Below are 26,943 nucleotides of genomic sequence, written 5' to 3' on the forward strand. Positions count from 1 at the left end.
TAACCATTGAATGATAATTGTTACCATAGAAACCATGTACCTACATGTTGCGATACATGGGGATATTCCCTGAAACAAGAAGAAAACAAGAGAAAAATGGGCATCAAAAACTGAACAATCTACTAAAAATGGCTGCAATTATTAGCCAGGAGCATCCTCAAGCACTGCAAGGGCTTCAAATAGACCTAACTAGTGAGAGGTTGCTCTCAGGACAACACCTGCTAGTGCACCCACTGGGGGAGGAAGCTATCGCTGGTGCCAGTGAGGGATGTCTGGAGCTACCAAGACTAACCCTTTGTCAATCAACTAACATGAAGTGGAAACCTGTAGAGTGCTCAGCTCGTGATTGCAAGGATTCTTTAGAACAATGTGGTGTTAATTTTATATCCGTTGCTGCTGAGGCTGATATAAATGCAAGGCAACTTTACTTGCTGCACGATGCACCTTTGTGTGCCTCAACACCTGACATTCACCAGACGAGCGAATGCATCAACGATCAGCTATCCAACCAGCCTGTGACAACTTTATACGCAGAACCAAAGACAGAACGCTACAGAAGCTCCAGTCATGCACACACTTGTCAGTTGATGTCAAAATCTCAAGCTGGTTTCAATCACTCTCGAAGTAAATCACTCAACTCACAAAGTCCACAGAGTCCAATTCATAAACGAATAGTTTGTGATTTCGAGAAAGATTTGACATTTCGACCACATCTAAATGAGTACAGTTTGAAACTGGCCTCTAAAAGCACTCGAAACTCTGTTCCAGTAGTGCACCGGTTGCTAGAGGCTAGGAAGAACTTACCCGACCCCTACGATCATAGACTGACCTTTGCACCCAAGCTGAACCCCGTCAGCCTTAAAATGGCCCAGGAGAGAGCAGCTAAAATGCCCGAGGTGAGCACGATTGTAGTGGTACATATACATGTGCATTATATCCATGCAGTCACATTAAGTTTACTGTTCAACATAATTAAACAAGCTTGTAATGAAAGAAAACGTGAGCTTGTAAGAGGATTAATTTAAAAGAGCTTGTAGCATTATTCAATAGGATCTTAAAATACTATCGATGTATACGTATAGCTTTCCGTGACACAGATAGGCTCCCAAAATATGCAGTTTAATATACACCCCCCTCTCCACAGGTTCAAGCCAGACTAGCTGAACAGGCTATGGCTCGGAGGGCGGAGGCTTTGTCAGAGTACACCTTCAAACCTCGGGTGTCAGTGCGTAGCCTCAGGATAGCACGGTCCCTGGGAACCAGCTTCCACTCTCGACAGAAGATGTACATGGAGAAAAGACAGAAAAATGTGAGTTGCTGTACATGTATGTACTAGTACGCATTAACGTATTAATCCTGTAGTGGAGCCCACTAATAAAGATCAGCTGTTATAGTCCCAATGTAGTGCATAATGTGAGAATTATACGCAATTTTTGCAAAAATAATGCTCTCTAAATTTACTACGAATGGACTGTACTAATTACTGTGACATGTACTCACTGCAGATTGACGAGGCGTACAAGCCACCCCCTGTCAGTAGGAGACTCGTAAAGTCTAATCACAGAGTCCCTCCCCTCCCCAACTGCCCCTCCCCCAAGAAACTGGCCTCTAAGTCCACCAAATCAGACCCTGTTCAAGCTACCAGACCCACCAGGCTCTCACTCACTGCACCGTCTCCGGTCTCCAGTACAGGTCCCTCTGAAGAGTGCAGATCCAAAAGCTCCAGCCCACAGGTACATGTATACATTACGTGTGTGCCTGGGGTGGCCCTAGTATATACAGTAGCTCTTTAATATAGGCTAACTAGATGAGATATAGCCTCGATCAACAAGCAAATTAATAATAAGACATCCAATTTATTACCATATTGATGTGTTCAAGTGCATAGCTACATGTACATGTACTGTACATGTATAAATATAATAATTATATGACATGTGTAGATACTGTTTAGCTATAAGCCCATAGGCACTGCTGTAGTCAGCACTAGGGTACAATCAGATTCTGGGCTACTAGTCTATGCACTTTTGTCAGTATTTTCACCACCATGCACCCCTGCTCCCAGGAGCCCGTGTCCCAGGGCCCAGCCAGCAGTCCTCCTAAGTCAACCAAGCCACTGCGTAAGGTCAAGACGAGCAAGTCCTCCTCGCCCCAACAGCCTGGGGGGGAGTTGTCAGGGGAGCAAGAGATACTGGAGGGTGCAAAGTTCTCAGCTCTGTGTGATGGAGATCGAGTGAAGAGAGTGAAGACCAAATCAGGGAGAATTGTCAAGGTGAGCTCATGTAAAGTACAGTACGTACGTATCTAGAACGCGAGACACTGGCCTTTGAGTGCTCATAACTTGAGATATATAGGACTGTGCATTAAATACGCAATTTGTAGTTCTTTGTGTTTAGATCACTGATTGGTTTCGTAAACGCGTAAAAAAAAGCATGGATGTGTTTTGATAGCTACTGACTTTGAGTTAGGGTTGTATTAAAAAATGCATTCTGTAGATTTTTGAAATTAATACATGCACATGTACATGTACCTATCTAATGCTGTGTTTAGATTATGACTGTGACTATAGCTTTTCAATAGAAATTTGTCCAGTTCCTTTAACATTGGTTTCAGTTAATTATCATGTAGAGTCAATCTCACTTTATCACAGGCTAAGAAAGTGTTCCTTATAATGGATGGTGCCTATCGTATGATTCGTCATGGGCTGCGTAAGAGGGGGTGGGTGGAGCAGGACTATCGTAAAGCCACCAGTCCAAAGAAGGCAACCCACAAGTCAGAGGGGGGCGTGGCATCAGACAACTCTGACTGTGACGAGTTTGAAGAGGAGGAGGAGGTGTATAGCGATGAGGACGAGTACTCCATGATGGTAAGAAACCTAGGGGTTAACTGTTTAATAGCTCCATGATGGTGAGGAACCTAAGGGTTAACTGTTTAATAGCTGTGTACAGTGGAATCCCTGTATACTTGGGGACTATAGTTTTGGCCATTTCTCAGTGGTGGCCTTTATTGAGGGGTTGTTTTCTACACAAATGTTCATTTGGGACCCGGGTGCCTGGCCACTATATCGACGTTGGCCTTTCTTTAAGAGTGCATGACTGTTAAGAGAGGCTCCACTGTTGCAATAATTAAATTCCTCTCCCATGAACAATTTAGTACACATTTATTTTAGCCTATTTATCCCAAAATTGAATAATAATGATCAACTGAATATCCCCCATTGTTCCACCCCGGTGCAGTCTAGAGCGTTGCGTAATGCAGTGCCCAACTTTGTGTGGTCCCTGAAGAGATACGACCCGGCACACCATCACCTGAACAAGGACTCACTCATCAACCACTTTATCAAGGCCTCCTCCTTCACCACCAAGGTGAGAGCTAGAGCTAGAACATAATATCAATTTGTACACATAATTAATTATGGAGGCATTTATGCATGCATGCAAGCTATAATTAATGCATACAGTTATGTAGTTGGTATAAAACTGATTGAGGTGGTAAATGCATGTTTAAGCTCCCACTAACCCCACCCCCTCCCTCAGGTGGGCCTGTGCTCTAACCTGCGTCAACTGGTCTGGTTCGGAGACACGGATCACCACTCGTTCTTCCCACGCTGCTACAAGCTCTCCTGTGATGAGGAGAAGGAAACGTTCATTGGTGAGAGATTTATAGATTGTGGGAGGCTCATCGGTGAGAGCCGGAGGGGCAGATTTATAGATTGTGGGTGGAGGGGACTCTTCGAGATACACTTGAATAATAATGCTTAACGTGAAGAGGGGAGGGGAAGAGCTCAGTTTTCCCCTCTCTTGGTTAGGGTAGGGATGGTAATATTCATGGGTGGCCTTCTTCTTCTCCTGAAAATATTGGAAATTAATTTTGAACTCCCCTCCCTCCATCTTTTCCAGATGACTACAGGATGACGGCTGCCCTCTGTATTCTCAAGATGATCTCCACCCAGTACACCACCAGTGACGAGGTGGAGCCCCTCTCATTGACTCTGGGCGAACATTCACCTGCAATATGTGAGCTCCGCTGTATATACAGTGAAGTCATGTATTCAACGCGCATCCCCTCACACACCCACACTCTTCACACCACTACCCTCACACTTCCCACCCCTCATACCCACACTCCTCACACCACCACCCTCACACTTCCCACCCCTCATACCCACACTCCTCACACCACCACCCTCACACTTCCCACCCCTCATACCCACACTCCTCACACCTCCATCCCTCACACAGCTCCACATCGTCCCTTCACTGCCGGGAGTGGTGTGTCCCATACTGTGACCACACTCGGCCCCAGACTAGTACTGAGTGGAGAGGGACTGGCCCTCGCAACTAGAGCTGCTCGTGTCTACATCAGCTCCAAACGTCATGACGATATTGAGGGATCTCAGACTCTGCTGGTGAGACTGTTAGTATGCCTGAGGCATTTGTTTGAATGCTACCAAGCTATTTCTACAAGTATAGCCAATAGAATAATTGTTCCTTGATCTTTAGCTACAGATATGTACTTACCGAATGAAGCATGCAAATAATTATTCTTCTGCTATGTTAACTACATGTACATACATACACTGCATGCATGTAGCATATCTAATGGGTACATGCTTACTTAGCTCCTGACTGCCTCCCCCTATATTCCACAGCACCACAGACTGACGGAGACAGAATGGTGCCTGCTCATCAAATACTTCTACAAAATGGTTTTGTGAGTACATGTACATATCATTGTTATAATTATTGTGGGCCCACCATGCATGTAGTGCACATAATTATACAGTTCTACCACCTCCCTCCCCTGTACAGTGAGAGGGGTGTGGTCAAGATCACTGACTGCTCTGCCATCTCAGAGGCCAACGACTTGTTAGACGAAGTATGTTCAGTCAGTACAGTTGACCTAACTTGTAAAACAGGTCTGCTACAATATACACTGTACTTGTGTATACGTAGTCACTAATAATTATATACCACTACTAAAGGTTGACACTTGTAAACATGTACAGCAGAATTCTTCCCTACTGTCTCCCACTATCTCAATCACACAATTCACCGCCCTTATCCACCACTTAATTATCACACTGCTGCTTATGCCCCTCCCCCCTTCCTCTCAGATTGAGGTGTACTGTCCCCAGTTGCACATGGATGGATCTCGGAACATCTGGATAGTGAAGCCGGGGGCGTTGTCCAGGGGGCGTGGCATCATGTGTATGAACAACCTGGAGGACATCCTCAGCCTCGTCACCAGCTCTGTCAAGAAGGAGGGAAAGTAAGTGCATGTGCTCTCTCCGAGTCAGACTAGAAAGTATGATGCTTGTATGTATTACGTGAAATTTAAAGCATTAATCAGTATTTTGTTGAGTTTGAAGTAAAGTCTCTGTATCAAAAGAGCTGTGAGGTACATAATTATGATAGTTTTTGTAGCCAATAAAAATGAATACCTGAGCAATGTGAGCATGCAGGTAAATCATTATACTGTAACCTTTCATTTTTTGGAAACCAACTTTCTACGTTTGGTTTTAGCATTTGAACAGCCTTTTAGATGCCATAAAACATTCGCAGTGTTACTAGGATTGGCTGCGTAATTTTATTGTGGTAAGGCATGCAAAAAATCTTGGGCCTTTTGGAACCACTCTTGTAACATTTCTTTTTCTTTTACTAGCTACATGTAATTGTATGTATACAATACTGCTTGCTTTGGCGTACGTATCTACATGGCTGTATGTGAATGTGCAAGCTCAACTGATCCTATTCGTTCTTTTGCAGATGGGTGGTACAGAAGTACATAGAGCGGCCACTGCTCATCTATGAGACAAAGTTTGATGTGAGACAATGGTTCCTCGTCACCGACTGGAACCCACTCACTATGTGGATATACAAGGTGAGGTACTGCATGTACATGTATACTGTACAGTACAGTGAAGCCTACCCACACTCTATACATGTACATGTATACTGTACAGTACAGTGAAGCCTGCCCACACTCTATACATGTAACATGTACATGTATAATGTAGAGGCAGGTAACCCTACAGCCAGGTTAAAGTCTCCATTGTCTACCTATAAGCGTGCAGGCCTAGGCCACCCTCTATTGTAATACAGCCAGGTTAATTGGCCCCAAAGTTTCTCCCTATAGCATAATAATTATGTTTAGACCTGTGTTAGTAGACCACCTCTTATTACAGCCAATAATTACTATTATTACTATTATTACTGCTGGCTCTCTCAATGGTGATAACTGTACACACACTCATCCATATTATATTATTTGCCCCTCTCCCCTCGTAGGATTGCTACATGAGGTTCTGCACACAGACCTACACACTGGACGACATGGACGAGTAAGTCCCCTTAATTAATTTTATAGTATAACAATTCGTTCATAATGTGCAGGAGTGTCCACTTGTGTAACAACAGTATCCAGCGTAACTATACCAACAGTACAAGTAGAGCCGAGGCCCTTCCCCCTGACAACATGTGGGACAGTGCTACCTTCAAAGACTACCTAGAGTGAGTGTAACTCTTTTTGTGTGCAGTGTAGCTTATAAAGTTATAGTACGTGAAACCTAAAGTGTCTGTTTATACTACAAGTACATGTAGTTATCTTACAATAGTTGTGATGATCGATTGCCACACTATGAGCACTGTAATACAGAAAATAGATACCACGCAATGTATCCATAGCACGTATTTTGAATTGCACCTGTGTTATTAGCAGGACACCCTTTATTACAGCCACTGCAAGGGTTGAACTGTATATAAGTTATTCCCCACAAACTAAACAGACAGTAGTCTAAGTGTGTACTATAGTGGATGCACAATCCTTACCCTAGCTCACTGTCCTTACTGCCTCACAGATCTATAGGTGAGGGTGACAAGTGGGAGGGGCTCATCTACCCTGGTATGAAGCAGGCCCTCGTACACGTGCTGCAGGTCACCCAGGACGAGATAGAGCACCGGAAGGTACATAGTGAATCATGTTGAGAGTACAGGCCTATATGTTTTTGCATAATTATATAATTATAGGCATGCTGGTATGACTTACACATTCCAAGAAGTACAGTATTAATAGTACGGTCGCAGATAATTATAATAACATACAACGTACTACAATGTAGCAGTGCAATTCAACACTCTACACCACTGTATTCCCTCTCCTTGCAGTGTTCATTTGAGCTGTATGGGGCAGACTTCATGATCACCAGTGACTACCGACCCTGGCTCATTGAGGTCAACTCCAGCCCTGCCATGAGCCTGAGCACCTCCGTCACTGCCCGGCTGTGTACCGCCGTACTGGAGGACACTCTGAAAGGTGGGTAGGTGTGGGCAGGCGGGTGGATGGTGTGGGTGGCAGGTAGGAGGATAATGTGTGTGTGTGTGTGTGTGTGGGTGTGGGTGTGGTCTGAGATTTATTTGTTCTTCTCTCCTGCAGTTGTGGTTGACAGACGTGATGATAAGAACAGTGACACTGGAGGCTTTGAGTTGGCATACAAACAGGTGCAATTATGGGGATATTGTCTACCCAAGCAAGATAATGCACATTAGTTCTTGTACATACATAATAATTATTGATTAGATTTAGCGTGCCCAATACATTATGGCCATGCATTTATTCTCGCTGTCATAGCATTATACACGCCCCCCCCCACAACAGGTTAAACTGGATCATCCCTCGTATGTTGGAATGCAACTGTGGGTCCAAGGTTCGTCCATCTCCAAACCACGAGACCACACCTTCATACGCAAGACTGGTACAACCATCAGTAAACCCTCCATTCAACCACACCCACCAACCACCTCCCCTAACAAAGCCGACCTTAAAACCAAACAAGAACCAAACACCCCTCCGGACAAAACTGATAACCTCGTCCATTTAGCCACCCCCCATATCACCAGCTGCACTTTAGATTTTGTACCCAAGGCCCATACGCCACTCAAGAGTGCCCGTCGGAGGATGGCAACTCGACCCAAGCCCCTTACCGAAAGTGGACTGGGTGGTCATGGTATGCGACTAGGAGAGAGCAGCGCTAACAATCTAAGCACTGCAGGAGAGAGGATGGCAACCCGACCCAGGCCTCCTACCGAGAGTGGACTGGACGAAGTACAACTAGGAGAGAGCATCCCTAACAATCTGAGCACTGCAGGAGAGAGGATGGCAACCCGACCCAGGCCTCCTACCGAGAGTGGACTAGGCGAGGTGCGACTAGGAGAGAGCATTCCCAACAATCTGAGCACTGCAGGAGGGAGGATGGCCGTCAGTACTAGCACTGGAAATGTCAATCCTGTCGTGCGGTTCACTAGGAAACCATTGCCGAACAGATAACAGGAACTGTATAATTTTATAACTTAATTGTGTGTGACATGCTCTTGTGATACCAACCATCTCATTTTTTGGAAATTCAATTTTAATTTTTTATAACAGTATCACACTTAATATTGATAATCATGCTGTTTAATTGCATGGAATCGAAGTCACTCATTATGAGTATGGAAAACATGATATCATTACATAATAATAATAATAATTGTTGCATAACGATAATTATATGCATGAAGTACGTGGATGCCAGGTTACTTCAACCTAAAAAAGGAAGCATAATTATAATTAGTTTATAGATGGTATTATAGAATCACTCACTTTTGCTTACAGATTTCACAGACTTTCTGAGCCAGTTCATTCTTTCCCATTCTCAGTACAATGTCCACTAGTGCTCGGTACGTAGCTGCATATGAATTATGCTCTCTCCACAACTGTAAAGCGTAAAAAATTGCTGTTTGCATGTCATTGGTAAACAAAGCATATTTAACATCTTTCTGTTCAGCAGGATTCAGCCCCAGCATCACAGGGTAGGTCTCCACATTATCAAAGTGAGCTGCCAGGTCCCACATGTCAGTCTCTTCAATTTCAGTGTCAAGTTGAGAGTCAGTCACTTTTGTACGCTCCTTCAATTCTGATATGGTCACCGCTGTCTGGCTTAGAAATCCTTGGCAAACATCAGCAAATGGAGCCAACAGTTTAGGGATTTTTGCAGAACGGACCTGCATGCATGCGTGCACACATGAGATCATACTTACTATGTAATAGTTAATCAGGGATATCTGAAATTCTCATGTACATGTGTCTAGGCATGCATGGTTCCATATTTGATACAGTTATAACAATAGAAACTAACCTCAGATGGAGAGCCACTTGGTGTATCACATGATGAAGGTGGTTGGTTGGCCACTTGATCATGCACCATCCACAGAAAGTCTTCTATAGATGACTGAAATTCTGATATCACCTATAAAAAGAACAGTAAAACTTTAATGCTATATAAATAATTATAGCAAAGCTATTAATCTTACCTCTTTCTTTGGGGCGGAATTTGTTTTCTTCCAATTAGCTAGGGTTTCAATGAGACTCGTGTGGAGATTACTCACAGTTGGCCTCTGTTTCTGTGAAAATTTAATTACAAACAGTAATTATGTGCTATAAAACATTACCTGTAAACGTTTTTCGCTGTTCACTGGATTTCCATGGAGAAAAATATCAACTAGACCAGGGAAGAGTTCTTGCTTGCTCTCCTTCAGTATTGCTGCACCATCATCATCAATAGCATTCATATCCAAAAACCAATATTTGAGACTCTTTATACTACGATCAGACAAGTTAAGATGAGCCACCATTGTACTGATTTCACTCGTACTAATAGAACAATTCACAGTGTAAAGATACTCTAAAGATGTGCAAGCCAAAAGAAAATGTATTAATACGAGAACTTGGTCGCCGCTGAAATTGTTGCGGTTTAGAGAGAGGCGCAGCAAGCTACTAACAGCCTGTGGATAAATATGTAATAACTCAGTAGTATTGAAATCAATATTTTCGAGATAAAGTTTGACAAGTGTGCAGAGGTCACTTGCGAGCATGTTCAAAATTGTTAAGACACCATCACATTCAAGTTTTGAATTGTTGCTGAGAATAAGTGAAAGTTTGCAATTGCCAAATTTGAATTCTTCATCACTTGTAGCCCATTGAACTAATATAACTTCATTTGTGAGATTAGTGTCACTTAGATCAAGTTGAAATTCGTTTACTTTTTTTACCAATGATGGCAGAGCTTCTCTTAAAGCACATAATCCAGGGATACCAAGTTTGTTATGAGAAAGATCTAATTCGTTTAGCTGCGCACAATTAGAGGCAATGGCTGTTAAGAGTGCATTCAGTAGAGCTCCATTGACATCGGCATCGTCAGTGAGGGTGTGGGATAAGTGCAGCATTTTGAGGTTAACCAATAAACCTTCTTGTATTACACTTTCTAATGACAGAATACCATTTGTATACTCCGATACAAGAACATTATTCGACAAAATAAGCGATCGTAAGGTGCTACAGGATGAAATCCTTAGCGATGGTGCAATGTCATCGATATTGTTAAAGCTCAAGAATAGCATTTTAAGATCTGAGAATGAAGCTGACGCTTCTTCAAATAGATGAGTGATACCTTTTGTTGAAATCAGATTGCCATATAAATAAAGCTTTCTCACTTGTAGCTGCTTGCTGCGTTTATTAGAGAGAATACTAGCTAACTCTCTTAATTGTTCATCCCCTAGGCGACAAGCACCTAAATTAAGACACACTTCCGGATAATGGAAAGTATGACGAAGCACATGGAAAACAGCTAGGCAGTCGTGAGGTGTGTGTGCTATGGTCAAATAATTACTGACCCAGTGATGAAACCGACCATTTATGTAATGTTCTGACGCAATTTTCAAGCTGATGTTTTCATCCCTAGATTCAAGAGCATAGTGACACATCGATAAAAGATTCCAAAGCGAAGCAGACAAAACTCGATCAATCACCACATCGTCCAAAGAAATAACTTTTCTACATTCACAGTAAATGCTTCTTTGCTTGTTACAAGTCAGACCAAACACAAATCGCCACATCATTGAGAATCGATCACTCCTGACGTGAGCCTCACATACCTTCAATTTCTCCTCATTGGATAGAGAAGAAAAATGGAGAGCGGCCAAAAACTCTTGAATGGTCAGGTGAGCAAAGTGAAAAGACAAACCATGGCCAGTGGGTCGGAGATAATGTGCAGATTGCAGCAGACCAAAGCAAAGGTATTTGCCAACAGAATCTGGAAGAAGATCTCTAACTTCCCTTTCAGAAAACACTATCTGATCTTGTTGTAAATTATCATATGCAAACTTACAAATCAACCAAAATGTATCTTCCAACTCTTTATCACCGATATCATCAAAGCTTTTTAGTGACAAGCCAACAGGAGCATTCTTTTTGGTTTCACGGGAGATTACATTGAGAACAACAAGGGCGTACAGCTCAGTTAGCGTACTAGGAAGCTCTTGGTCTAAAGTGTGCCACAAATGACAAACAATGGCGCAATCGAGAGGCACAGAACACACAGTTTGAACGAGGGGATTGCTTTCAAGTTGCTTGATGAGAGAAGAAGCTTTCTCTGGGAATGATTCGTATTCACAAGCTATGTACTGCTTGATTTGGTTCTCATTGAAACCAACTATCTCAATGAATCTGTCAACTGAAGTGAGACTGTGAAGAGGTACTGAAGCAGAAGGTCGCGAAGTGAGGAGAACAGAAGAAGATCGAAAAGACTGACCAAAAAGTAGCTTGTACAGAAAGCTTGACTTATTGGATTGCTTTACTGATTTTAGCTCATCCCAACCATCAGCAATAACAAGGACTTTTGCTCCATTTTTCCTTTCTATGTACTCAGCAACAGTGGAGCAAACTAATTTGCTCTCATGAAAAAAGTTCAGCAATTCAAGGAGAGAATTTGCAGATGACACTAGCTCTTCTCTAAGAGGAAGCAACAGAACACAGTCGAATTGTGTCAGGATCTTGCCCTCTGCCCACCCTTCAGCAAGCATGGTACACAGTGTGGTTTTACCGATCCCAGCATTGCCTTCAATGATGAGCTTCTTTACTGGTTTCTTGCCTTCTTCGATATCAAACAGTTCACCGTATATAATAGGAGTGCGCTCCTCTCTTGCTACTCCATGTTGCGGCAAGCCGGCTCTAAATCCTTCTTTCTTTTCAGCCTGCACTAACTGCAACTCAATAAGCTTCTCTCCAGAAACTGGCGGCCATTCGTTCACATTGTTACTACGTCTCTCTCTGTACAACTCTCTCAATCCTAAGACAAAACTATTTATCTCTTCCATAGTATAATATAGTGGCTGTTGTAAGTACAATATACAGTTAATATTCGAAGCTTTATTTTAATGATCGTAAGCGTGTTTCGAAATATACATGCAGGCTCGAAAATTTAAACGTTCAAAGTTGTAGCCAAAATCAATGCGAATGTACAAATGCAGTTGCGTAGATGGAAGACCGTGACCAGGAAAAGAAGACTCAGACCTGTTCAAATGAATTTGTGTTAAAAAATTCAGATGTTGCATATACATGCAAATTAATAATTATTATAATGTATTTCAGATGTTGCATATACATGTAAAACAAAATTAAATTATTGCAATGTATAAATTATTGCACTATACTGCTATATAGCTAGACAGCTACAAACACAACACGTACAATAATTGGGTGTAATAATGTGTACACTGTCAGAGAGTGTATTACTGTATCAATGTTATAGACTGACTGTATAGTTACGCTAAGATTAAATAACTCACTGTGCTGCACCCAGCTGTGCACTGTATAAGAAGGAGGTTAAAACTGTGCTTTCATGCAGGTTTGGCAGTTGACAAGGCGTCAATACATCAGAGATGACCGGAGTTAGTACCAACTGGGATGCATCTGTCTGTAGCTATATAGATCTAGATGTGAGACTAAAATAATAGTCTCCTTGTATTTATAGAAACTTAACTGCACAGCTTAGTCCCTGGTGATTCCCCATGCAAACCAGGTCTAGCCACTCTAACCGGAACCCTAACCCTAACCAAGATAGCTATGCCTTAACCAACCTTCCCCCACTTGACTACATGTGTAGATCTGGGTAAGGGAATTCACCAGGGACTTCACTCTAGGATTGTATCTGTGTATAAACATGCAGGGCATGTGCACAAACACACGCATGCAGTCATTACATTTTCATGAGGAGGTAATTTTTGCAAAAAGCACCACATAATTATACTTTAAGTATATATATACATGTACACAATAATCTCACAGCTAGTAATCAAGTTTAGAGAAACAGTGTCCAGTGTCAGTTACTCAGAGCCTCCAGTCCAGGATGTGGAACCAGTAGTAGGTCATGTGATAGCCCTCCCTGGAGTCAGCAACGAAACAGCCGGGTAGCAGTGACTCAGTGGGGTCGGTCGTCTTTGGTTCCTTGTAGCTATAGTTCCACTCTATCTTGCATGACGGGTGCGATGCATCCTCTATCACCGAGGAGAAGAAGGTTACTATGACAGAGCTCTTGCCGTTACCTGGGGGGGGATTATTGAAGCTAAAACACAATATTTATTCGACTAATTATAGTAGATTTCAATCAATCACAGAACATACGCATATAAACACACCTTTGGAAAAGTAAATCTGACAGCTATTGAATGCATTATTATAATTATGTATGCATTGAAGTCATTTGGAAAGGGTCTTTTTCCAAGCTTTCATAAAAATTATGGTTGACGACGCAATTCAAGTTATATGGTGCTAAAAGAGTTCTAGAGACATTGATTAAACGGGGGGTGTAGTTGAACATCTTTCAACAACTGTCCATTTATGATTTCAAATAGCTTAGAAAGAGACCTTTCAAATGATGTGCAACATTAATTTGGTTTGGGCCATAGTTTGGTTTTTCTCCTTTAGACCAGTATTTTCTCGAAATTAGTTTGATCGCCCAAATAAACGGTTATACAGACCTCCTCCCTTACACATACATACCTTCGTCGGTGACAGTGTATAGAAGTGGTCCTTGGTCACAGTCCCCCACAGCTATCGACTGAGTCTTGTTCCACTGCTGGTCCGGCAAGAGGGGCGGAGTCTTGACTGTCTGTAGACATTTCTTGTGGTACGCATCCGGATACCAAGTATCATTGACCGTGAGTAGGAATGTTATGCTCGTTACTTTTGGGGGGGAGTCTGCAGGGGGGAGGGATGGGGGTGGTTAATAAAATTGGGAGTTCAGAAGTCCCCAAACTTTATAGCTAAATACCGTAAAAACTCGATTTAAAGCGACAGTTTACAGTTTTAAATAGTTACGTCTTGCAAAAGTAGAGTTTTAATGTACACAAAAAAATGAATTTATATGGTGATATATGTCCAAGTGTCGCTTATTTAGAGGGTCGCCTTTTAAAGAGGCTAAAAGTTAGACTTGTCAGCTAACTAACTCCTATACCTATGACATGAACATTAAATAGAGGTCAGTGCATGGCCGGCTCAGTATTATCTCTCCTACAATAATTGTAGGAGAATTATTCTACATCTAGACCAGGTTAATTAAAAATGTATCAGTAAGCTTAGCTAGCTAGTAGACACTGGACTTACTCTGTGAGCTAGCTGTAAGCACAAATAGAAGGGAGAGCAGACCAACCGAGCTGATAGAAGAAGACATGACTTCACTGCACATGTAGATTTATACAGATAGCAGAGGGTTTGTCCTGGAGAAGGAGGGGTGGGGCTGGTCCTGCTCGCAGGGTTTTCCCCTGCTAAAGATCATGCAATTGTGATATTTCATCCACTCCTAGATCCTATAAATGTGTTTCCAACTACAATTTCCCACACACATCTTTATGCCAAACACTAGATCTAGGTAAGGGAATTCACCAGGGATACCAGGATTGCATCTGTTCAAACAGTGCATGTGCAAAACTACCGTCCACCTCCCTCCTTGCCCATGCATCACTGCCTGGTATTAATTTTGGATAATTAACATAGGTCAATTTTTGCAAAAAAAAACCACCACATATAAAGTAATGTACGTAACACAAAGCATAGAGTTATGAGGGGACCCTCAGAGCCTCCAGTCCAGGATGTGAAACCAGTAGTAGGTCATGTGATAGCCCTCCCTGGAGTCTTCAACGAAGCAGCCAGGTAGCAGTGACTCAGTGGGGTCGGTCGTATTTGGTTCCTTGTAGTTGTAGTTCCACTCTATCTTGCATGACGGGTGCGATGCATCGTTTATCACCGAGGAGAAGAAGGTTACTATGACAGAGCTCTTGCCGTTACCTGGGGGGGGGGGGAAAGTATTGAAGTTAAAATACACAATTTGACTAATAATATTAAGTAGATTTCGACCAATCACAGAACATACGCATCATTTTGAATTTTGAGCCTAACAATAATTATATGTATGCACTGAAGATTGATGACATCATTTGAAAAGGGTCTCTTCCAAGCTTACATAAAATAGTTGACGATGCAATTTAAGTTATGGCAACTAAAAAAGCTCCGGAAAGTAAACGGGGGTGTATCCTAGTTAAACATCTTTCAACAACCGTCCATAACTTTAGTATTATTGATCCAATTTTTCAACAACTTTTATGATTTTCTAAGGGCTTAGAAAGAGACCTTTCAAATGATGTGCAAAATTTGGTTGGGGCCATAATATGGCTTTTTCTCCCTTTAGACCATGGTACTTTCTCAAATTAGATTGAATAAAAAATTATACAGACCTCTGCCTCCATGACACATACACACCTTCGTCGGTGACAGTGTATATAAGTGGTCCTTGGTCACAGTCCCCCACAGCTATCGACTGAGTCTCGTTCCATCGCTGGTCCGGCAGGAGGGGTGGAGTTTTGACTGTCTGTAGACATTTCTTGTGGTACTCATCCGGATACCAAGTATCGTTGACTGTGAGTAGGAATGTTACGCTCGTCACTTTTGGGGGGGAGTCTGCAGGGGGGAGGGATGGGGGTGATTAATAAAATTGGGAGTTCAGAAGGTCCCCAAACTTGCGCTCCCTGTAGCTAAATAATACAATCAATCACATAATTATCCTGGTCTAGATGTAGAATTATTCTACATCTAGACCAGGTTCAACAGTAAGCTTAGCTAGCTAGTATATAGACACTGGACTTACTTGGTGAGCTAGCTGCAAGCACAAATAGAAGGGAGAGCAGACCAATCGAGCTGATAGAAGAAGACATGATCTTTTCTGCACATGTAGATCTATACAGATAGCAGAAGGTTTGTCCTGGGGAAGGAGGGGTGGGGCTGGTCTTGCTCGCAAGGTTTTCCCCTTCTAAATAGCAATTTCATGCACTCCTGATGAATAATGTATTCCCAACTACAGTTTTAATTTCCCACACACATCTTTATGCCACACACTAGATCTAGGTAAGGGAATTCACCAGGGATACCAGGATTGCATCTGTGCAAACAGCGCATTGCACAACTACAGTCCACCTCCCTCCTGCCAGTTCTTTCATAAGGCCACAACAAGAGGTAGTTCTGTTTCTGGTCCATCCGCCGCTCAATATTTCACTGGGCTGTTTTTTCAGCAACACACCTAATGCGCATGCGCAAACCACACCCACTCACTTTAGGTTGAGTGGGTATTGCATGTACAGCACCTATACAACACTTCAATATTCAGTAAGCTAGTGCTTGTATCTTGTATTAATGTATTATACTATCTTGTATTTTGCAGTGAAAGATGTTATTATGCTAAAACAATAATTATGTGGTCTCATTTTGCTTTGATACAGAGCGAGCACGTACAATGGCTCAAGCTAGTGCAATGACATAATTTATAGGTGTTTGATATAGAGACAATTCTCAGTTCAATGTTCTGGTTGCCAAAGCCTAAAATACCTCTTCCTGTATGTTATTTAGATGTTATTATTGTGTTGTAAACCGTTTTTAAAGACAAACTGTGAAAAATAAAAAAGTGATGACACTGCAAATATGTGTGGCTCAGTTGCTGTTGTCCCTCCTGGCCTCACGTAATCAGGCAAGCAACCTGACCAGAAACAGAACTACCTCTTGTTGTGGCCTAAGGTCAATTTTGCAAAAAAGCACGACATATAAAGTAATGTACATAACACAAAGCATAGAGTTATGAGGGGACCCTCAGAGCCTCCAGTCCAGGATGTGAAACCAGTAGTAGGTCAAGTGATAGCCCTCCCTGGATTCAGCAAGGAAGCAGCCGGGTAGCAGTGACTCGGTGGGGTCGGTCGTCTTTGGTTCCTTGTAGCTGTAGTTCCATTCTATCTTGCATGACGGGGGTGATGCACCTAATACCGAGAAGAAGGTAATCGTGACAGAGCTCTTGCCGTTGCCTGTAGGTGGGAACGATAAATTGTTATAATAATATAATTATGCAATTTACAGCAATTAATTGGGTCATGATTATACGCCTCACATAATTATGGGCCTCCCCCTCACACACATACTCACACATACACACCTTTATCAGCAATAGTGAATGTAAGTGGTCCATGGTCACACTTTCCCACAACTATCGACTGGGTCTCGTTCCACAGCTGGTCCGGCTTGAGAGGCGGAGTCTTGACCGTCTGTAGACACGGATACCAAGTATCGTTGACCGTGAGTAAGAATGTCAGGCTATAACCAGAAGGGGACTCTGCAGAGGAGGGAGTGATTTACTTTTTAAATTGGGTTCAGAAGATTCAACTAGCTAGATCTAGATCCCGAACGTTAGAATCAGCTAATTCCTTTGAACTGTTAACTCAAGCTGTTCGTATAGCGACATTACCTGATCGCTAACGTTCCTATAGTGCCTGGAGGTAGATACCACACATTTGTGAGTATTGGTACATGTATGTATTTTGACATTGTCACATAAGTATTTTATAAACGGAGATTGTACATTTGCATGGCTCGAGCTCAGCATGACTCAGTATCTCCTACCATTCTACATCTAGCTAGACTATGGTAGACACTGGACTTACTCTGTGAGCTAGCTGCGAGCACAAGTAGAAGGGAGAGCAGACCAACCGAGCTGATCATAGAAGAAGACATGCTCACTCACTGTCCTCGACCTCAGCTTCAAGGAGGGTGGGGCTGGTCTAGTCTCATAAATTAGCCTCACCTCTCAGTCGAGGATTATACTGTGTAGCTTTTAGGTCTTCATGTCTTGCTTGCAGGGGAAGCTAATTTACCAACAATAATTATACACAACCTCTTCTATATAATTATAACACTCTTTTTGAGCGAAAGCGAAACATGCATGCCAATCACTCATCGAGGTCAGGCCACAATGACTGTTATAAATTGGATATTAATTAAGGATAATAAAAAGCAATATACATTGTAATTATGTGCATGTACAATGAGATAGTGTGTGTACATGTGTGTGTGTGTGTGTGTGTTGTGTAGTGTGTGATATTATGCTAGCTAGTTGGTTGTATCTGCAGAGTTATTCTTTGTTGGTTGTCCAGACATTCCTTTAATTTGTTCTCTGTCATTGTCAGTCGCTCCTCGAGAATGGACACAGTCTGTGTGTATGTGTGTGTGTGTGAGTGAGTGTGTGGTGTGTGTGTGAGTGAGGTGTGTGTGAGTGTATGTGGTGTGTGTGTGTGTGAGTGGTGTGTGTGAGTGTGTGTGTGTGTGTGTGTGTGTGTGTGTGTGTGTGTGTGTGTGTGTGTGTGTGTGTGAGTGGTGTGTGTGTGTGTGTATGTGGTGTGTGTGTATGTGGTGTGTGTGTATGTGAGGTGTGTGTGTATGTGAGGTGTGTGTGTATGTGGTGTGTGTGTATGTGAGGTGTGTGTGTATGTGAGGTGTGTGTGTATGTGAGTGGTGTGTGTGGGGGGGGGGGGGGTGGTAGTTCGTCATCAATACTAGAAGGCAACATTTTCTAAGACACGACTTTATATGCACCCCTGAACATAATTATACTTGTACTGTACACTTTCAAGTTGCAAGCACCTTCACTGCATGTACATGTACCTGTGTCAGGATGTCTAGTTGTCCCACAATGTGTTCCAAGGTGTTGGTCAACTGTGGGGACATTGTCATCACTTCGAGGGGTGTGGTCTCACTCTTGTCCACACCTCCATTTATTAGGGGGGTGGGCTCAATGAATTGTGGGGTTGGTTTGTGGAACATCTGCGGCCCTACGTTGACGACGTGTGGTACAGGGGTCATGCGATCTGTGGGCGTACGAGTGGGGTCCAGTTCTTGTGGGCGTGGCTTGTTCTGATGTGTATGAGTTGTGACCACCATCCCCACATTTGGAGGGTCGTGTGTGTGTGGGCGTGAGGGGACGGGAGTCCTGCCATGTGAGTGGAGAGTGTCTTTGTAGTCGGCTTTGTCAAAGTTGGTCTTCCACACAAGTACCTGTAGAGAGGGGGGCGTGCCAGACAAGAAAGGGGGAGGGGTCAATTACACTGCTAATATAAAACAAGACCTATCGTTTGAACATGCACCAGGGTTGCAAAAAGTGGGTTCCAAATTATAATTATATTAAGGCCAGGGCGTGATTGACAGTCTACTTCCTCCAAGCGGAAGAACATGCACCAACTAAAAGAAACCCATGCATGTACATATACATGTATATATAACTAAGAAAAGTAAGTCGTAGGACCAATTTTTCGTTACATGCCAAACTAGACAATGGCTCACTTGTTCATCTGCTCCCACGGATGAGAAGAATTCTCCAGAGGGTGAGAATTCCACTCCCATCACCGGGCCCTTGTGACCGTGGAGGGTGTAGAATGGACGACCCTCAACCAGATCAAATATCTAGAGAGAGACAGAGAGATAAATAAATTATTGCAATTCTGAACTTACATTTGCACAGCTTTAGATTACAGTAGTATACGTGTGCACGGTTTTTACTTGAATGTACAACAATTGAATATAATTTTAACTTAGAAACAGATCTCATGCTCAAAATCATGGCCCAATATCGGCAAAAATTGGATCACTATAGTATAATTATAGTAATGAAGAAGATATTAACTCTACCATGCATTGCCTACAACCAGTGGCGGATTTAGGGGTATTGAAAGGAGGGTTCCAATAGTTTGAGCGCTAGCAAGAGCACGAATTCAAACCATCAACATTAAGTGCATGTTTCTACAGTTTGAAGGTGGAGAGCACACTGGCGGCTACAGCAATGCACACAGTGTGTTGTGTTGACTCACTTTGAGAGTGTTGTCTGATGATCCTGAGAGGAGGTAGTTACCGGAGGGGTGAAAGGTCAACCCATTGACTGCTCCACCGTGAGCTACATGTACGAGGATAGAGTGCGTCCAATTATTGTGAGGGGTGTGGTTAGTAACCATGGTGACTTACCAGAATAATGCTGCAGAAGCTTGTTGACTCTCACATCCCAAATCTGCAGGAAACGACAGGCAATTAATTTTAGCAGATTCACATAAAACTGTTTAGATGTTCAATTTTTAGCGCAAATTTTGTAGCTTGTAAGAAATGACAGCAAATCAGCTAGGGGGTACGTATGTAACTTGAATCTAAAGTGTTTAATTTTACTACACATTAAAAAATGCATTCTGAAACTGTTATAAAGCTTTATGCTTTGATCAACTATTTCTATAAAGTACCTTGATAACGTTGTCAGTGGTTCCTACAGCGATACAGTTACCATCAGGATGAAAGGCCACAGTGTTCACAAACCTAGTAGTGAAAATACAGTGTGTAGTAAATTTAAGCACACCATTCCACCCACCCACACCTCACACACACACTCACACCCTCCAACTCCACACACACACACACAGTCCACACCCCTCACCCTCCGTGCTCATAGAAGGTCTGCACACAGTCCTTGTTGGTACGGTCCCAGAGTCGCACTGTTTTGTCATCACTCCCCGAGAGAATGAGGCGACCATCTGGTGAGAACTTGGCACTACGGACCCAATTACTGTGCCCACTCAACGTGAACTGATACTTCTGACGACTGACACTCCACACCTGCACAACGATTACATGACTCATGGTTCCATCCAAGATTCATAGGTTGGGGGGGGGGAGGAATACCATGCTCATGATAGCATGACAAAAAATGTTGGCCTATAACCTCACTCCTGACTAATTGTAAACATGGATCACAACACTTTGAAAATACGTATGTAAGGTATGTACAGTTAAGCATTAAATGGTTGGAGTAAGCTGAGCATTTTGGGAGGGAAGCTTCCCCCCCCCACTAGATGAAACCTGGATGTAGTCTATTTTCAGTGGCTGTTTACAAAGTGTGGGTGCAGCCCGGGTACAAGTACCATTCACTATAATTATGAGCTTGTTGACACAAAATAATTAGCCAAAGCCTCACCACTGCATTTTCAGTACCCGACAGAATTTGTGGAATTGTTGCTAAGCTCTAAAAGGACAGTACATGTACTGTATCCATGCATGCTCATAACCATTTCCTAGGTAGGCATCAATGTAATGTGTACCTTGACAGTTTTGTCATCAGAGGCTGTGAGGAGAGATAGACTGTCACTGGCAAAGTCTACACAGCGCACAGAGGCAGTGTGAGCCTTGAACACTGTCGACTCTCCCTTGCTGTGTGTGTGTGTGGTGTGTGTAGGTGAGGGGGTGGGTGAGGGTGTGTGTGTGGGTGTGAGGGGGTGTTGTATTGTGTTGTGGTAAATTCACTCAAAGCACCACTTGTAAATAACAACATGTACACACAACACAACAATAACAATGGAATATACATCAACTCCAACACTTTCAAAACATTGTTTACTTCCTATTTCACTTCCTATATTTCTTCAAAACAAACAAAAAATCAAAAAATAATGTGCATTCCGTAGTATGGAACATCAAACCCGGTTAGCCTCGTTCCAATACGTGTACCCCCCTCCAAACACACACACACTTACACGCTGGGTAATACGTGTACCCCCTCCAAACACACACACACTGACACGCTGGGTAATACATGTACCCCCCTCCAAACACACACACACTTACACGCTGGGTATCCACAGTCGAACAGTCTTGTCCCTAGAGGCAGAGGCCACCAGTTGTCCAGAGGGAGAGAACGCCACCGAGAGAATGGCATCCTATAAAAGAGAGGAGGGGGGGCAAATTGGATTATAAAACATAAAACCTCACTACCGTCTGAATATACACTCATGCAGGGATGTAAATAACAACAACTAGACAAAAAAGTTTTTTCAGGCTATAGCTATAGATTTGTTGAATCTAAGATGAGGATTAAAAATTACCACCACGTTCTAGGCACATCTGTAACAATGGTATCAACACGTAACATTAAATTCTCACACACCTTGTGACCAACGAATCGATAGGCCCTGGCCTGTGGCTTGAAGTGCCAGACCATGAGACAAGAGTCCATGGAGCCGGTAGCCAACTGCTTCATGTTCGGGTTGAAGGATACACTGGTGACTGTGTCTCTGTGGCCCTTAAAGTGACGCTCCAGAGCTGGGTCATCCTGAGGTAGATATATAAAAGATAATATAATCATACATGTAGGTACGTACGTATAGACTGTACTATACTAACATGCAGAGGTTGAACACACAATGATAGTATGACAGTACAGTACATAATATATAATATATAGGATGCATGCTTTGTAACGTGTTCATACTGCTTACCATGTTAGCCATTCTTTAAAGCTCTTGTTAGTTGTATATCTTTTTGTAGCTGCAAGATTAAGTTATTCATTTGCCGTTTGATTTAAATAGAGTGCATGTGAGATGACCTTTGACCTTTTTAGGGCAGTCCTTCGAATCAGAGATACATGTACAAAAGAAAGGGGATTGGAAACGACCGCCCACGCCCTATGTAAAAGGACTGACATCCGGTGAAGCACTCCGTGTAATTATTGCGCTCGCAAATAATTACATGGAAAAGTTTTATATCCCTGGTTTCTAGCTCTCCTATCCACTAGAGATCACTCAGGGCCTGGGAGATACTTGAGAGAAGTAAGCTTATACCACTGACAAGCTCTAAGTCCGTTGTCTTTACTCTGTTTCCAATTTTTTTGAGTTTAGCTTGAATTACTCTATGTCAACTTTTCTCTGTCCCTCCTGTGAAGTCAAAACAGCAAAGGACATTGCTTGACTTGGTTATTATGTATCTAAGTGCTACATAGAATGGCTTCATGCTATAGATAAGCTGTACTGTTCATAAACGTTTGCAGTATAGTCCTTCAAACTGCTTTAGTATACTTTTAGACACGCCACGGGCCTGTCCCTCCTACGACTTCATAGTAAAGGCTATTTCTTCTTGCATAGCATTTATTTGTCTAGTAATAGTGGCTGCATGGCTTAGTCGACTTTTTAGAGCTAAATTCTCTTTACTTTTTAGAAAAATCAACATTAAAAATGATCAATTTCACTGTTTCTATGTACAGCACATTGTAGAGCAGTCAAGACTGGTAATGAGCATGCTGACTATAAATATAATCCTTTGTAGTTTTAGCCACGCCCTATAACGCGGAATGCTTCACGCAAAAATTTCGTAAAAATTTCGTTTCCAATCCCCTTTCTTTTGTATCTCTGTTCGAATTAAGGCCGGGGTAACAAAGCTACAGAATATTTTGCGGGTGAAAAACCTTTGCGAATGAGCCAAATCATGATCAGCCATTTGCGATCTAACTACTGCGTTCTGGCAAGGATCGTATGTATTTACTAGTATAATAATTATTATAATAATTTTTGCAGACATAAGTGTAAATATGTTTAATAGCAAAAATTCAGAGTTAAAAGTACAGAGGTGAGAATCTTCACTTGGGCTACTAAATTCATTGGCAGAACGTCCAATTTAACTTGAGATGACCTAATGCACATAATTGAGGAACGTAGTAGAGAGCCTGCATCTTAACCAACTCAAGATTGTGTTGTAAAAGCAAAGCAAAGCAAAGCAAATGTTTGATGCTTGCAAAACATTCTAGTAATACGGTGTAATTATAAAAATTAATTAGTAATCATATCTTACACATTACATTATAATTATGTCAGATTAAAAATTGAATAAATATAAGGGGATGTATTGATAAAAACCTGCCAAACAGTCCACAAGAACACGACACAAAACTAAGTCTCCCGTTCTGGTAAAGAAATAGACCTAACAAGGAATCCAGTGGAGCTGAATCCAGTAGAGCTGGATCCAGAAGAGCTGGGTCTTTCACCTTTGTTTGAGCCATCGGTTGAGACAGTGGGTTGCTGACCACCTTCCAAATCCAATGGTTGAGGATACATTTCTATGTAGTTGTTAGATCTCCTAGGGACATCATGATGATGTAGAGCTGGTCCGACATCACGCTGGTTTGTACTTTTTTTACGATTGCATGCCCAAAAACAGAAGATCATGAGAACAACTCCTAGAATTATAAATCCAACGGTGCAAATAATTTCCAGACGGCTCAGATTAGGAGAGCTGTCAGTAATGATGACATCCTTTATGCGTACGCCCTCAATTACCTCTCTTGACCTCAATGCTGTCTTGATCTGCTTAAGATTCAACTCCTCCTCGGCTGTGAGTTGCAGTACTAGTTCTTGTGAGTCACACTTTAGATCAGAGTTCGATACCCTCAAACACGGCCAGTAAGACAATACCTCTTCGATGCCACTGACAAGCATGCCCTAGAGAGAATAAGCAAGGGAGTGTTTCAAACAGGTGCTGTACACACCGTTTGTACTATGGGCTATAATATTCATTTGAGGGATTTTTTTCATGTTAATGATGTGACATCTGTTTCGTCTTTGACCATTGAATACTTCTTATTACTACGTACCTATAAATATAGACAGGGCCATCCCTAACTAACGGTATATAATATATTTCCCAAGTGCTGAATCAAACTATTTACAAGTGGCATGAATTCCCTATGACCACACTACCAAGCCGTAATAGCCTATTCACAGACGGGTAGTCCATCAAATCCTCACAATAACAAAAAATAAACAAACAGGGAAACTGCACTATCCCAAAAAACTAGCTGTCTATTAGAGATAATGAAATTCATGTTAGCTCTGTAGAACCCCCTCTTAAGGTGTGGTCACATTAGCTTCCGAAAAGGGATTAAAATAACAATTATAATCTTTTATAATTACATTTTCAATATTTGGGGACAATTTGTATTGACACGGCTCTAAGAATAACAATCTTCCATGACATCATTTGCTGACTAGTGTGAGAAACTATCTCCCGAGGCAAAGTGCAATTAGCATGAATAGAGTTAGAGGCCATTTAGTTGACTTTTTTTGCTGATTAAGAAATCACACCTCCTCATAATATTTAGAAACCTGATACTTGAGTATACTGAGTGTGAGCATGTGTTAAGAGCATGGTAACAGTGTGCATGTGATCGGTATATTAAAATACCCTATATACGCACATACATGTAGCCTAAACTGTTCGATATTCGGAATTAATACTAAGTAAATGAAGCCAATATATAGACAGAGGGGGAAATTTTCACTCACGAACAATGCGTGCACTTACGATGTTTTGTTCGTCACAGTCAGCGTCACTGAAGTCCAGAGTGACGGTTAGCTCAAAGATTTTGGTAGGTCCATTGCACTGTGGTGGTGTGGGTACGAGTGGAGTGGTTGTTGGTGGAGTAGTGGGGGGTGGTGGAGTGGTGGGTGGAGTGGGTAGAGGTACTGTGAATGAGAGAAATAATTATAGTAAAGTCATGTACACAAATAATAGCATTACAATCAAGGCTTAATATTCAATGCCGTGTTTTCAACAGTTCTTATTGTTCCCAATGCAATAAAGACGTATGAATATAGTAGTCTAGTGTTGTACACAATCAATTATGCAATAGAGCATGCCTCCATGTGAGTAGACTCAAAATAGCTGAACAGCAAATTTCAATTATTTTATGTAAACATAAGGCTTTTCCATATAATTATGTGTGTGTGTGTGTGTGTGTGTGTGTGTGTGTGTACTTTACACTGGCAGTAACAATTTAAAGACATGATAGAATGATTAACTTACACAATATTAGATCAACACTCGCAGTATATCTTAGTCCATTAAACGTCGGGGCCACGATCATCTTCACAGAAACACTTCCACTTGACACTGCTGCCACATCCCGAGTCAAATGCAGGGCCAAAATATCACCAACTCTGATAATGTCCACAGCTGAAAACAATTCCATATTATCGACAATCACATGTTGGCAAGGATAATCAAACACCACACTGTCCGGCGTGTAGCTAAAGATGCACAGGAATGAATCATTGAATTTAACTTTTCCGCTGAATTCGGTCTGCTTTGTCCGTTCTCCAAGCTCAAAGAACTGCAGAGTGGCAGTTTGTTGCATGTCTGCTTGACTCTTACTCACGTCACGAGGCCGAACTGTGTAGGAATATCAAGCAATAATAATAACATTGTTTGACCCTTGACAGTGGTAGGAGCGTATTGATTGTCATACTATAATACTGTTGATATACAGCTAGCTTAGCTTCCTCTTAATTGGTATAATGTACAATTATGAATGAGCTTACCAGTAAAGATAATTGAGGTTGAATTAACCCCTTCAACTCCGCACATGTATGATCCTTCATCCGAGGGCAGATTGTCGTGGCTCAGTATCGTATCTGTCTGGCCACAGATGAGCTCCCCGTTCTTGTACCATGAGACCAGGCCTTGGCGGCACAGGTCCGAGTCAGTGATACCGTTACTTCTACACTCTAGGGCTGGGGTCACTTCTACGCTTGAGGGACTGTTAGTGCAAGCATGGGTTTGCTGCAGAGCACACAGGGCTATCACACAGATCACTTTGAACATGCTCATCAGATTCACTATAGAACTTGGTTCAATGGAAATTCAGTTAGCTACCAAGCTATTTTATAGCTATTTTATATACTGGGTGAACCATTAGGCATATCTTTTAAATAAAGATATGCTCAAGGGGGGCTCCCAGGGAAAAGCCGCCCTTAATAGTCCTAACTCTTACCTGTCATGTCAGCAGCCGAAACTCAAACTTAGTACATAGTGAGGCCAATACAATACAGTATTTAATTAATTAATAGGTCAGAGTCTTCTAGTTCTCTGGGTCATAGTGCAGTGTTCTGAGGTCACTATTCCTCA

The 26,943-nt window shown here is 42.2% G+C and overlaps 5 protein-coding genes across 9 annotated transcripts; 1 reads left to right on the forward strand and 4 right to left on the reverse strand.

The window, feature by feature from the left end:
* The first annotated feature begins 41 nt into the window (after positions 1-41).
* LOC135346965 (tubulin monoglycylase TTLL3-like) lies at positions 42-8,436 on the forward strand. Its single transcript, XM_064544743.1, has 19 exons — positions 42-896; positions 1,145-1,309; positions 1,506-1,733; positions 2,066-2,272; positions 2,651-2,866; positions 3,237-3,365; positions 3,537-3,651; positions 3,900-4,016; positions 4,242-4,408; positions 4,652-4,713; positions 4,812-4,878; positions 5,117-5,271; positions 5,769-5,883; positions 6,291-6,343; positions 6,396-6,512; positions 6,860-6,965; positions 7,167-7,314; positions 7,435-7,499; positions 7,657-8,436. Exons 1-19 carry the CDS (start codon positions 45-47, stop codon positions 8,323-8,325), a joined length of 3,753 nt encoding a protein of 1,250 aa, XP_064400813.1. The 5' UTR covers positions 42-44; the 3' UTR covers positions 8,326-8,436.
* A 27-nt stretch (positions 8,437-8,463) lies between these two features.
* Positions 8,464-12,856, reverse strand: LOC135346966 (NACHT, LRR and PYD domains-containing protein 3-like). Of its 2 annotated transcripts, none has more exons than XM_064544745.1 (6): positions 12,663-12,856; positions 9,489-12,387; positions 9,351-9,434; positions 9,176-9,286; positions 8,641-9,041; positions 8,464-8,583 (listed from the first exon to the last, which is right to left on the reverse strand). In XM_064544745.1, the coding sequence occupies exons 2-6, from the start codon at positions 12,189-12,191 to the stop codon at positions 8,574-8,576; spliced, it is 3,309 nt and encodes a 1,102-aa protein (XP_064400815.1). In that variant the 5' UTR covers positions 12,192-12,387; positions 12,663-12,856; the 3' UTR covers positions 8,464-8,573. The 2 variants fall into 2 exon arrangements, with proteins under 2 accessions (XP_064400815.1, XP_064400814.1); XM_064544744.1 differs by having other exon boundaries at positions 9,351-9,440; positions 12,663-12,854.
* Positions 12,857-13,091: 235 nt separating this feature from the next.
* Positions 13,092-14,623, reverse strand: LOC135346358 (uncharacterized). The gene is made up of 3 exons (XM_064543953.1): positions 14,479-14,623; positions 13,876-14,073; positions 13,092-13,418 (listed from the first exon to the last, which is right to left on the reverse strand). The coding sequence occupies exons 1-3, from the start codon at positions 14,558-14,560 to the stop codon at positions 13,204-13,206; spliced, it is 495 nt and encodes a 164-aa protein (XP_064400023.1). The 5' UTR covers positions 14,561-14,623; the 3' UTR covers positions 13,092-13,203.
* A 246-nt stretch (positions 14,624-14,869) lies between these two features.
* LOC135346355 (POC1 centriolar protein homolog A-like) lies at positions 14,870-23,402 on the reverse strand. 3 transcript variants are annotated; one of them, XM_064543947.1, is made up of 16 exons: positions 22,488-23,402; positions 22,157-22,321; positions 21,838-21,929; positions 21,315-21,423; positions 20,654-20,832; positions 20,463-20,535; positions 20,197-20,239; positions 20,046-20,128; positions 19,522-19,641; positions 18,847-19,236; positions 17,850-18,395; positions 17,345-17,521; positions 16,287-17,216; positions 16,016-16,129; positions 15,631-15,828; positions 14,870-15,159 (listed from the first exon to the last, which is right to left on the reverse strand). In XM_064543947.1, exons 1-11 carry the CDS (start codon positions 22,497-22,499, stop codon positions 18,291-18,293), a joined length of 1,371 nt encoding a protein of 456 aa, XP_064400017.1. In that variant the 5' UTR covers positions 22,500-23,402; the 3' UTR covers positions 14,870-15,159; positions 15,631-15,828; positions 16,016-16,129; positions 16,287-17,216; positions 17,345-17,521; positions 17,850-18,290. The 3 variants fall into 3 exon arrangements, with proteins under 3 accessions (XP_064400017.1, XP_064400016.1, XP_064400018.1); XM_064543946.1 differs by having other exon boundaries at positions 16,016-16,177; XM_064543948.1 differs by lacking the exons at positions 16,016-16,129; positions 16,287-17,216; positions 17,345-17,521.
* A 433-nt stretch (positions 23,403-23,835) lies between these two features.
* LOC135346357 (uncharacterized) lies at positions 23,836-26,907 on the reverse strand. 2 transcript variants are annotated; one of them, XM_064543952.1, is made up of 5 exons: positions 26,810-26,907; positions 26,358-26,598; positions 25,843-26,208; positions 25,342-25,502; positions 23,836-24,479 (listed from the first exon to the last, which is right to left on the reverse strand). In XM_064543952.1, the coding sequence occupies exons 2-5, from the start codon at positions 26,401-26,403 to the stop codon at positions 23,931-23,933; spliced, it is 1,122 nt and encodes a 373-aa protein (XP_064400022.1). In that variant the 5' UTR covers positions 26,404-26,598; positions 26,810-26,907; the 3' UTR covers positions 23,836-23,930. The 2 variants fall into 2 exon arrangements, with proteins under 2 accessions (XP_064400022.1, XP_064400021.1); XM_064543951.1 differs by lacking the exon at positions 26,810-26,907 and having other exon boundaries at positions 26,358-26,784.
* Positions 26,908-26,943: the final 36 nt, after the last annotated feature.

The sequence above is a fragment of the Halichondria panicea genome, chromosome 13 (assembly GCF_963675165.1).
Source record: "Halichondria panicea chromosome 13, odHalPani1.1, whole genome shotgun sequence".
Classification (NCBI taxonomy): Eukaryota; Metazoa; Porifera; class Demospongiae; order Suberitida; family Halichondriidae; genus Halichondria; species Halichondria panicea.